The 12,057-nt window shown below is 30.7% G+C and overlaps 1 protein-coding gene and 1 non-coding gene across 2 annotated transcripts; both read right to left on the bottom strand.

Moving 5' to 3' along the window:
• Positions 1-1,013: 1,013 nt before the first annotated feature.
• On the bottom strand, positions 1,014-2,946 carry LOC104792689 (uncharacterized). The gene is made up of 4 exons (XR_015559425.1): positions 2,877-2,946; positions 2,595-2,664; positions 1,847-2,486; positions 1,014-1,753 (listed from the first exon to the last, which is right to left on the bottom strand). It is a non-coding gene; the product is annotated as an uncharacterized LOC104792689 (transcript).
• Positions 2,947-6,778: 3,832 nt separating this feature from the next.
• LOC104792687 (annexin D3) lies at positions 6,779-8,979 on the bottom strand. The gene is made up of 6 exons (XM_087453786.1): positions 8,286-8,979; positions 8,041-8,186; positions 7,699-7,938; positions 7,380-7,592; positions 7,194-7,286; positions 6,779-7,115 (listed from the first exon to the last, which is right to left on the bottom strand). Exons 1-6 carry the CDS (start codon positions 8,359-8,361, stop codon positions 6,912-6,914), a joined length of 972 nt encoding a protein of 323 aa, XP_087309912.1. The 5' UTR covers positions 8,362-8,979; the 3' UTR covers positions 6,779-6,911.
• Positions 8,980-12,057: the final 3,078 nt, after the last annotated feature.

Here is a 12,057-nt window from a genome sequence, read left to right as displayed (position 1 = left end):
AACGATGAGGTCATGGGAAACGAAAACATAAGAGAAGATGTTTCTTTTTGTGTGTTTGTTCCTAGAATTCTGAATGAGGATCACACCGAGGTGAAGCTAAAGCGGGTTGTAGAAGTAAGTTAAGAAAAGGCTGATCACAGTCATGAGAATGGAGGTGAGAGTACATTTTGGTCATGTTAGAGCTGATGCAATGCGTAAGGAAAACAATACACATCAAGATTAAAAACTGGTTTATATGCAACAGAGAAAAATGATGGAAACACAACGCATGCAATAGATATAAGGCATCGATGCTTAAATGTTGCGTACATTGACTCACCTGACCTGATTCTATTGAGTGTAATCAGTTGGATCAGAAGTTCACATGGCTTACAGTTGATTAGAAATATCTTTTTTGAGGCTATCTTTTTGGCAAATCATATCTTGAATCCAAACTCTTGGTATTCTGACTCTTCTCTGGTGTTGCATGAGTGGAGATGAGACCATCGAGCCAGTTTCCACAAGAAACTACACCCTAATGTATGGGTTCTGTTTTCACTTTTTAGACTGCAGAAACAGAAAAGGCAAGTCTATTTGTTTTTCCTTCTGAATATAAAAAATGTAAATCACGAGTAACACCAGTCACACTTACTCACCTATGTGCACAGCGTTGATGAAAAACATAGATGAACGAGCTTCAAGGACAGAAGTTTGATAGAGAGTTACTTACAAGTTACAACTGGAAGCAACCTCTTCCGATCCTCGTGTGCATTTGTTCAAGGCCTCACTCGTTCATGCTTTCTTTATTTGATTTAGTGAACAGATCACACGCACATGGGTACTTTGGTTGACAAGAATGGGCAATTGGAATGTGCAGGAGAACTTTGGTAATTTTAAGAACATAAGAATGCATAAGAACTTTGACAGACAAGAATGTGTTTGTAGCATTGATGTCTTTAGGAGTTTCTCTCTCTCGTTCTAACTACACACGTTGAAGCTTGATAATTGTGAATTTAAGTGAAATTAAGATGAAATAAGTAAAAATGAAAGATAAACATTTACTAAATGAGTAAAAATGTGTGCATACGTAACTTAAGTTAGATGAGATTGTTCTGAGTTCTCTGCAAAATGGGAAATCTAAAAGCCAAAAATACCAAATAAAACTAGTTGCTATGGTGCTTCGTTATATAGAGGGAGAAACAAGTCACGAAGGATCCCATTCTTTATCGCTTTCAGAGTCAGTGTTGCTTCCTTGGCTTCTTTGTCAAAGAGAGATTTCCATAAGTCCAAAAAGTTTGACTCCATCACATCCCTCGCAAACCCATTCGCCTCAGAAACAGCCTTCACAAACAACAACTTCTCCCCTACCTTCTCCACCTCTTCTTTAATACTAGACATAAACTCTCGTCCACATATTTCTCCTGCTCTGAGAAACAAGACAAGGCTATCCAGATCTCTAAATCCAGCGACAAAACTCTCACTCGTCCTACTGATCAATCCCCAATGGGCCGAATTGTTGCCACCATTCTGATACACTCCATTCTTCGGTTTGATATCTTTTGTGTAGACATAATGAATAACACGGAGCAGCCTTTCCACCACGGGACTATCACCAATCAAGTCCCTTTTTGCATCCCTCCATAGTCTATAGCAGAACCGTAACATCATACGAATGTTATCACACAGCAAAAACATCGATTCAGCTATATATAGTGATAGCTCAACTCCTAGTCGCACAACCTCCTCTTTCAGTTCCTGCATTGCAAAATCCTTCCTGCAAAACAAAAAAAAAAAGTCAATATGAAGGCTTTTGATCCGAGTGAGTGAGTAAGCAATACTGTCAAGGGGGCTAAGTGGAACTACTAACCCTAGAATGTAAGGAGAACATACGGGGAGTGCATGTATCTCGCTATGCACTGGTTTGCCCAAAATAGGTGTAAACAGGTCGCTAAGAATCCTAGTCCTTACCACTCTGGGTGTTGGTTCTTCATCAAATAGAGATTTCCACAAGTCAAAAATGTTAGACTCTAACGTCTCCCTGGCAAACCCATGCGCCTCTGAAACATCCTCTGCGGACCTCAATTTTTCCTCTAGCTTCTTCAGCACTTCTTGCTTGTATTTTTTAATAGCGGGTGATAATAGTCTGTCATCAAAGGAGCTATCTATTCTTCTGAGAACCATATCCAGGCGATGTAAAACTATGATTCCGTCAGAAAAATACTTCCATGTGTTTCTGATCAATTCCCATTGGAACGAATTGCCACCATCACGATACACTCCATTCCTCGGTTTGATATCTTTTGAGTAGATATAATGATATAACACGAAGCACCCTTTCTAACACGGGATTCCGGTACGGTATTACATCTCTCCATAACTTATAGCAGAACCATAATAAAGTATAAATGTCATCAGACAGCAAGAACATGGATTCAGCAATAGATAGTGAGAGCTCAACTCCTAGTCGCACAACCTCTTCTTTCATGCCCTCCTTACCAGAGGATGTCCTACAAAAAAATATTCAGACTTTTACGATTGACCAGAGCGACCGGGAAAACTCACTCTCAAAAAGGGGAAGGGACTACTAAGTAAGTAAATATATTGAATTCACTGACCCTGGAAAATATCTGAGCGATCCCGCCGCCAATGGATGCAGCACAACACCAGAGGTCGATTCCATCTCGGCTGAAAACAATTTGGCAAAAATCAAAAAATTCACCTTGATTCCTCCTAATTTCAGCTACCCAAACCCACAAAAATCAACGAATCATCAATTTACAAATCAAATTCGTTGTAAAACCTAAAAGTTCGACATCAGAACACGAGACTTACATGAGAAAGAACACTTCGGTATTACATAATCAAACGCAAATTTCGAAAGGAACGACGCCACTCACCAATTCTCGTAGACCAATTCTAGCCAAAAAGAAATTTCTAAAGAACTCTTCACGATTCCTAGAGCTTCTTCTTCTTTTCTTTTTATATATTCGGGACGAAAAGTAAGGAAAAGTTAATATTTCTTCTAACCCCTACAGTAAAAAGTAAAAAAACCTCGACCCGAAAATCTATTAAAAATTTAATTTATCAATTACAAAATAATAAAAAAAAAAAATATCATGTTTTAAATATAAAATTATACATTTTAACCAAATAAATGTACAAAACTAAATATAAATATTAAAAATCTGATCCGAATTTTGGTTGAATATATATTAATATTATTCAGTGGTAATTTGACTCGTTACAATTTTTTTACCATAAATATTGAACCATTTTTATTTGTTTATAAAAAATCATATAATAACATATACGGAGAAAGATAATATAGATAATATGATGATTTATTTTTTTCATAAAAATATATTCATACAAAGATAAGAGGTGAAATATAATGTTTAATGAAAATTAATATGGTAAGGTAAATATCAAAAAGCTTGAGATTTTATGAATATAATTTGAGAAATATAAGATTAAATCATGTTACTTTTTTCTAAATCAACATGGTATATTAACCAAATACAAACATGAGTTGTTGTATATGTTATTAGAAGAATATTTAATTAGTCTAACATGTTAAACAAATATTAAATATTTCATATAATGACGTATCTAAGAGATTGCATATGGTTATGTATATGTTGACTAGGAAGTAATGTTATAAATTTGTAATCTATTTAAATGTCTAAATTACCTTTAATGATGTTTAATATTTTGAATTTGAACTAACTATGATGGCAATTTGATGTAATACTAGGTTCTGACCCGCACGTACGTTAATTTCAAAACTTAAATTTGTAATCAGATTTGCAATATATAATGTATATACATAATATTTTTGCAAACCTATTTTTAGTAGGATTGGACCTTCGGATAACCCGTTCAGGTATGGATATTACCCGATCAAGTTTGGTTAAACGGGTTTAGAAAAATATAACCTATTAGGTATTTTTCAATATATAGGTTCGGTTTAGTTCGGGTACTATTGGCTTCGGGTCGGTGCGGGTTACAAATTTGAGAACCGATTAGTACACCGAGTACCCAAAAATAATGACTTTATATAGCATTTATATTATAACTTTTGTTTTAAAAAAACATAAGAGTGTATGTAAAAAAATATATAAATAATTAAAACATGTTTGATACAAATATTTCAGAGTATATGTAATTCATGTTTCATCTTGTACCTGAATTCTAGTTGTATAGAGAATGCATTTCCAATAGTGAAGATTCTCGATATATGACATTTCCGATAATAGACAAAAAAAATTATTCTCGATTGGAAACGGGATGGAACAAATACAAAAAATTACCAAAATACCATTTGGGACAAACACAAATATAGTTCATAGTATATTTCTATATCATATAATAAAACAATATTACAAAATTAGTTGATTTTTTTATTCTTATTATTTTATGTCAGGTTCATCTATATTGCATTACGTTTCTTAGTTTTTAAAAATTTAATATTGTAAAACACACTTTAAAGCTTTTGAAAAAAACATGTTACATATAAGATTGTAAACGTCGATATAATTCAAAAATAAAATTATATTTTCGAGGAAAATAAATAGATAAATTAGCTCAAAATAAAATATTATGGTTTGATATAATAATTATTTATAATACGTTCTAAAGGTATATCATTATATATATAGGTGAGATTTTATGTTGCTTTTAATTATAAATAGTAAGGATCACAAAGTTTCTTTTGGTTGCTTTGTGGTTATTTTCAGTTTTGGCAATTCTTGATCACAAATATTTCGGAGTTGATGTAATTATTTGATCGGTTTATTAAAAGATAATTAATAAACTAATTTACAAACACAGTTTTAGATTTGAGTTTTACAAACACACTAATTTACAAACAAAGTTTTGAGTTTTTGAATTTTCTAACTTTTATTTTTCAAATAATTACTTTTATTCCAATATGAAAAATAAAAGTTAGAAAATTCAAAAACTCAAAACTTTGATGCTCGAAAACATTTTTGTGAATGAATGAAATGTAAGAGTTTGATACGTCTTATATAGTGATTAGATTAGTTAGAGTTTCCTAACACAAATTTTTTTAATATATTAACACAAGCAGATATTCGTCATTATTTTAGATTTCCTTCATTTAAGTTTGGTATATAGATTTTAGGAAAAGAAAAGAAAATCATAATTTAAATATATTTATTGTTTTCGTAAATATCTAAAAATATATAACTAAATTAAATATGTTTACGTATATAAGTTTAAATTTAGTTGCCTGATTTTGATAGTAACAAATTTACTTTTTATAAATTTGAATTTTAAATTAGTTGTTTGTAATTGGATAGTTTCATTTAAATGCATTAATAGTTTGAGTGATTTTAGGTATTAAATATGCTTGTAGTTAGTATTATTATTTTACCCCGCTGGGTAGGATCCGAATCCTTTCAAACCGGATAGCATAGGATCCGCGAGTTTATTTTGACCAAACTACCATTTTCTCTATTTTTTTTTGTTCTAACTTGAATGACATTACATTTAATAATAGAGAACTTTATGACTATATAGTGAAAAATATTTCTCTTTTAATAGTATAAATATATTTAGCCAATGTGAGACTCTACATACACTTTTCTATATCTTTTAAAATATAATCAAATTAAACTTTTTTACATATATAAAATTTCGATTTTTAATTCTTTCTATCTATACTAATCATGATTAATTACTTAATTTTCGTTTAGGAAATATTGCAAAATCTAAACTAAAAAATTATTTATTTTTATCTAATTGTATTAAATTGATTTTTTATTTATGTAAATTTCTCACAATATAAAACTAAATCAAATATGTTTACATATATATATAATTTTCGATTTTAATTCTTTGATTATTATGGAACCAAACTTTAAATAGCTTTCAAAGATATTGAGTAATTCTCGGTTCTATTTATATGGCTGTAAAATTAAATTGTGATTTCCTTATATGTCAAACAAATTGATTAAATTCATTTTTTGAAAAAATCTGTTTGTATACGCATTTATAATTAATTCTTTCAATCACATTATACACGATCCGAATACAAATATTCCGGGTCAATCCGAAATCCGCGCGTTTCAAGACTTAATCTAATGGCATTACATGTAATATTCTCTATCTCTATGTCTACTTAATTAAAAATATTTTCCTTTTAATAGTATAGATATATAGTAAATATATACTAAGGTTTTCATATTTTTCTGTTTTTTCCATATGTATTAAGATGAATTAATTAACATAGTTTTTTTGTTAAGAACATTTAAAAATCTAAAATAAAAGATAATATTTAAAAATTAAATTAGAATTCTATAAATATCTCAAAATCTAAAACCATTTACGTTATATATATACAATTTCAAATTTAGTAATTTGCTTTTATGGTAACAACTTTAAACCATTTCCAAAAATATCGGGTAATTTAATTTTATAATTAATTTTGTAATTATTATTTCCATAAATATTAGATTTTCGAATTACAGTTTTTGTTTACCATATATTGTTTATTTTTTAATTTTTAATTATATAAGCAATTGGACCTGTTTGGCAACATGAATCTATGATATGTTTTTTTTTCTTTCCAAAATTTTGTTTTGTACTCCCCAATTAATAGTATAGATTTGTCAAAAACATGTCATGTTACTAAAATGTACTTTTTGGAAGTAATATAGTAAAGATAATTGTGCCTACAAATTATGTGGAAAGGTTGGTGGCACATAATGAAGCAGAGCAGAGGTGGATCATGTGTGTGACTCGTTTGGTTTTTGGTTAATTATTACAAAAACAACAATACTAAACATAGACTTAATTTGATTTTAAAAGTTCAAGAATCAAGAGATTTTTTTTTTTATTATTTTTTAAAACACAATGCATTTGATTATACAAGTCACAGGCAAAGCCAAAGAATATAAAAACTGAATAGATCAGATTTTGGATCCAAGTAAGGTGATGAGGAAGTCCTTGTAATTTCCAGAAATGTCACCAATGATAGCATTATCCATGCTTGTGTTGTACATATTGAAATACTCCCCTCTTACTTTCATCATATCAATCTCTGCACGCGTTACAATCGCTCTCGTCAATGAATCCTCATCTGTTCCAAAACCCTCAATGGAATCTCTTACAACCTGCCAAACAACAAACACAAACTTGAGGAACAAACTACCATCATTTTTGAATCTAATCTTGCTCAATGTAAATATTACCTTTGCAAAGTGTTTCTCAGGAGTATCAATACAAAAGATTGCAACCTGCAATAGACTTCTCAAATCAGCATCTCCCGGACATCCATCAACATCCTGTCCATACCAGACACAAACATGTAAAATATCCAAGAAAATAAAACAAAACACATACGAGAACAAAGCTACCACCAAACCATGAATCTGAACCTTATCAAATGTGTTCCCATAACTCTGCTTGTAAGCAGCAAAAGTCTCTCTGAGCTGGTAGACACTACGGGTTCCCAATATGTACAGAACATGATCATGATCTAATTGTTTCTTCTCTATCGCTTCACGTAGCATAGCCGCCTCAATAGTAGCTACTTCTGCATCAGTCTTATCTTTGCCATATCTGAATGAACTTGCCAACGTCACCAAAAACTGTAGTTTACATACAAATCAAACCCATCAAAATTTGAGCTTTTTCTCATGAGGGCACCTAAACAAAACCAAACTTTGAATCCAATTTCGAAAAAAAAGGAATAACCTTTGCAAGAGGAAAAGGCAGAGAAGAAGCAATGTGCTCTTCAAGAGATGAGTCAAAGAGAGAAAAATAAGCTTTTCTCACAGCAATCAAATGGTTTGGAGAAGTTGTGCAAGAGATCTCTACAATAACCTTCAAATTCTCAACCACCCCTTTCTTCCTCTTCTTCTCCTTGTTCAAAATCTTGTTCACAAGCCTTGCGTCTCTCTCTGCTGGATCATACACCCACGAAACCACAGCTTTCTACGAACCATATTCAATCAAATCACATGTTTTTAGAACTCTAATCTCTCTCTATCTAACTCTTTGGATTACGGATTATACAAAAACGTTTCAGTAAATTACCATGAAATCACCAGACAATTCAGAAGAGAGATCATTGATAAGATCTTTGCCGTAAACCTCTCTGTAACTTTCTCTAATCTTCCTTCTTTGGCTCTCGTTCCTTTGTCCTAAAACTCGTATAACAGCCTTCTCATCCGTTCCCCAACCTACACAAATAAATAAAAAAAGAGAACTTTTGAGTTTTGATTCGAATCACACACAAATGCTTTAATGCTTCTCATAATCTATGAATGTAACGTACGTACCACGAAAAGCTTGATTGAGAGTTTCAGAATCCTGAGCTGGAGAAGGAACTTGGTCTGGTACTCTAATGGTGGCCATTTCAGTTTCTCTCTGTTTCTCTCTCTCTCTGTCTCGTCTTTAGTTGTTTTTTTTTCTCAAGGCGGAGTTATTAATGTTACTTAGGTGTGTAATTATGTTTTTGCAAGGGGATGTTATATTTGACATAAATACCCCGGAGACGTAACTGTAATGACGCAATTAACCTATTTCTGTCGAGTTTTCGTTTTAAAGGACAATAAGTTTAATTAGTTGGGGGTCCAATATTAGTTGAGTATTGATGAGTAGTAGTACTCTTTCTTTTAACTATTTGCATAATCTAACCATAAATTCACCAAGAAGTCCTTAGTCCTTAAGATAACGTTTAAAGTTTTTTAACAAAGATACTTTTGATTAGGTGCATGGTTAGTAACATGTGTGCATGATCTAATATAATTCGATACATATATTTTATAAGAAAAGGATACATGGGAAAGCAAAAGAAGAGGGTGACTCTGCATGCATGTTACGAGATTCTTATGGCCAGTTCTGTTCGGCTGGATCAGTAAAAGCAACGTCTCCCACTTGAAGTCGAACGTAAAGCTATGTTATAACATGCCTCGCATTCAGTGTGTGTCAAAAGGCATATGGTTTTGTAGATGTGTTTTTATTATGGACTATGAACGCCATGGAGGGAGATTGTACTCAACTTCAAAGCATAATCAATGGCGGAAAGATCAATAAATGGTTTTGTATGGTTGCAATTTCAAATAAGTGGACAAAGACAATTATATTTATCACAATAATAAATGGTGATATTAACAATTTCTTGAAATTAAAAAAAAAACTCTATACGAAATAAAAGTAGTGTTGTTAGTTGTTACAAAAAAAGTAATTAATTAGGTATAAAGTAGTGGTTACAAAAAGACAAGAACTAATAAAAGAGAACATAAATCTAAAAAAACTGAGGGAGTACGCGTTTTAAATGTTTGATTTGGGAATCTTCTAAAGAAGAGTCATGTCAAGTTTTACGTTATCTCCGGACTGATAAGTAGAGCTATACATGTTGTGTACGTTTAAACTTTGCATTATTGAGAAACGTAAAAGGTTTGCCAAATAGTAGAGAGAAAATCATTTCTCCCCTATATCTTCTAATTAATTTGATTACTAATTCACACCCTAAGCTAGATCGATGAAACCATATTATTATAAGTTGTAGTCAAATCTGTTTGTGTCACTTGTGTGACATGTGCGCTGCATAAATTATATTTAAGATGAGGGACATGATGGGATGTTATATATATGAGTGACATATAGAGTATAACCAAATCAAATAAATAGATGGGTTATTTGGCAAAATGATAAGTTTTGATAACTTAATTAGATTAGTAGTCACTTTACTATTTAAAATTAGAAAAATACTCGTTTATCACTGTTACATTAATAGAATGAAGTGTGTAATAGAGATTTGAGTGTATTGGTTAAATGACCAAAAAGGGTTTAATTGTTTTTTCTTTTCTGTCTTCTTTCTCCCTCGTTTCTCCCCTCCATCTGATAGCGATATGCAAAATGACACGGCTCAACATAGCTGTCCTCCAACTTATATTAAGTCGCTTCGTCGTGTAAAACGTGATCTTCTCTATTTTTTTTCTTATTTTTTACAGAAATTTTGTTAGAACAATGAGATTGTTTTTCAACGTAATCAGATGGAGGAGATTCGTGTGTAGAAGATAAAAATAAAATAAACATACAATACGTAACAGTCGTTTTTATTTGTTTCCATCTAAGATATGTTAGTATTTTAATATGTCTTTTTAATGTAAACAAATGTGAACTAAGTTTTGATGAGAATGTGCCCACACGTTGGTTTTTCAATGGTTCCACTCTTTCTTAATCCCAATAAGTGAGTTATGTCATAATCTTGTAACATTTTTGTTTAATGAATGAGTTATCTCGTTACTAATATTAAAATTATATATTTTTTTGTAATGTATTGAATAAACACAATTCTATATGCTAACATAATTAAAATGTGAGCTGTTGAAAATTGAATTATGAGTAGCATGCTAAAGCGTCAACAAAAGTTGAACAAAACACAGTTTGATATATAAATCCTATAGCTGACTTTCTCTCCGATTAAGTGATGCAATTTTATAGTATAAATTTAAATTATATATAAATCTTATAGCTGACTATCCTTCATTTAATTAGATCGGTGAAATTTTATGTCATTAAATACAAACATTTTTTAAAAAAACTTTTATATGTATAGTGTAATTTTAGTTTAGTTTATGGTTTATTTAAAGATATATGAGATATGAAATTAACACAAATTTTCTCTGTTTGTTTAAAATATTTTAAGATAATTTTTTTTTGTTTAAGTAAGTAATCATAAAATTATTAAACTATATAACTAAAAGATACAAAATTGATACTCAAATATTAGAGAAATTCATCAAAATGGTTAAAGAAAAAAATACTAAATTGTTATTTTATTAAACTAAATAATTAAAATCATTAAATACATTATGGATGGAAAACCTGCGCATAAATTGTAAATATTTCTCTGGTTTCTTATTATAGTTCTCATAGTCATACTCGGATTGGTTGACCAAATTATATCTTTTGGTTAAGGGATAACACATGCAAATATGACAAAAGAAGTGGTTGGTTGCACAATGCCAATGACAGATGTATTCAGCAATAATCTGTTAAAAAATCCATGTGATATTTTGTTGAATACTGTAATAATTCATAAGCTAATGTGTCTGACAATACAATAGCGAGAAGCAAATGTGATGGGGGCTTCTCATCTACAATTGGGTGCATAATTTATGAAACGGGACAGTCTGGACCTTATGAGAATGCATAAAATTTTTAATTTCTGGGATCCATTATTTTTATAAAAAAGAGGAGGTAAAGTAGAAAAATAAAACAAAGAAGAAGAGATATGATGTCTTCCTTTGCACATGATCTTCGAAACCATTATTTTTTCTGTAACAGGTCTATATCTGTATGTGTGTTTTAGCAGTAAAAACGTCGGACTAATTTATTTTATTGATTTGTTTATTCGTTAAAGATTTAGTGAGATTTACAATTAGTTGACGCTTATAATTGATTATCCCAGATGTAAGCTATTCTAATTCAAAAATCCACATGGACATGGATCGTAATCTTACACATGATCATATATATCCTAAACGAACACTTGTGTCAGTTTGGTTTGCTTTATTTATCTATGTACTGTATTCAAAAATGCTTTTTCATTTTAATTTTGAGAAATAAAACCCTTATTCTAAAAACGTAATATTTAGCTTTAATTTTTTTTCACTTTCTTCCTTTTTGTTCTTAGAAAAAACATAGACTAATCTTTTACTAAACAAACCCAATTTTCGTTGCAATTTTTCTAATACATGTTTGAAAACTGTAAAAGAAATCTATCTTTTTCCAAGAACCCCCCGTTTTGTATTATTATTTTTTTTTGGTGAAGCCCCGTTTTGTATTATAATTAAGTACATTTCATATAATGGTCAAACATAATAAATTTCCAGTTAATACAAACTTTAATAAGTCGAAGGAAAGTGTAATTCCTTCTAAACAGTTGTTAACTCTAACTTATGTAATTAAATTTCGTGGGAGTTACTACTTCTTGTTACAACAATACCCCTAGCTAGCTAGCATTTGTCTAATCAGATTTTAAATACCGAAAAAACCCTTGCCTCCCTCCTTAAACCACAACATTACCCTTAATCATCATAT

The sequence above is a fragment of the Camelina sativa genome, chromosome 6 (assembly GCF_030686135.1).
Source record: "Camelina sativa cultivar CO46 ecotype springtype chromosome 6, ASM3068613v1".
Classification (NCBI taxonomy): domain Eukaryota; kingdom Viridiplantae; phylum Streptophyta; class Magnoliopsida; order Brassicales; family Brassicaceae; genus Camelina; species Camelina sativa.
This window is presented reverse-complemented; position numbering and strand designations above follow the sequence as displayed.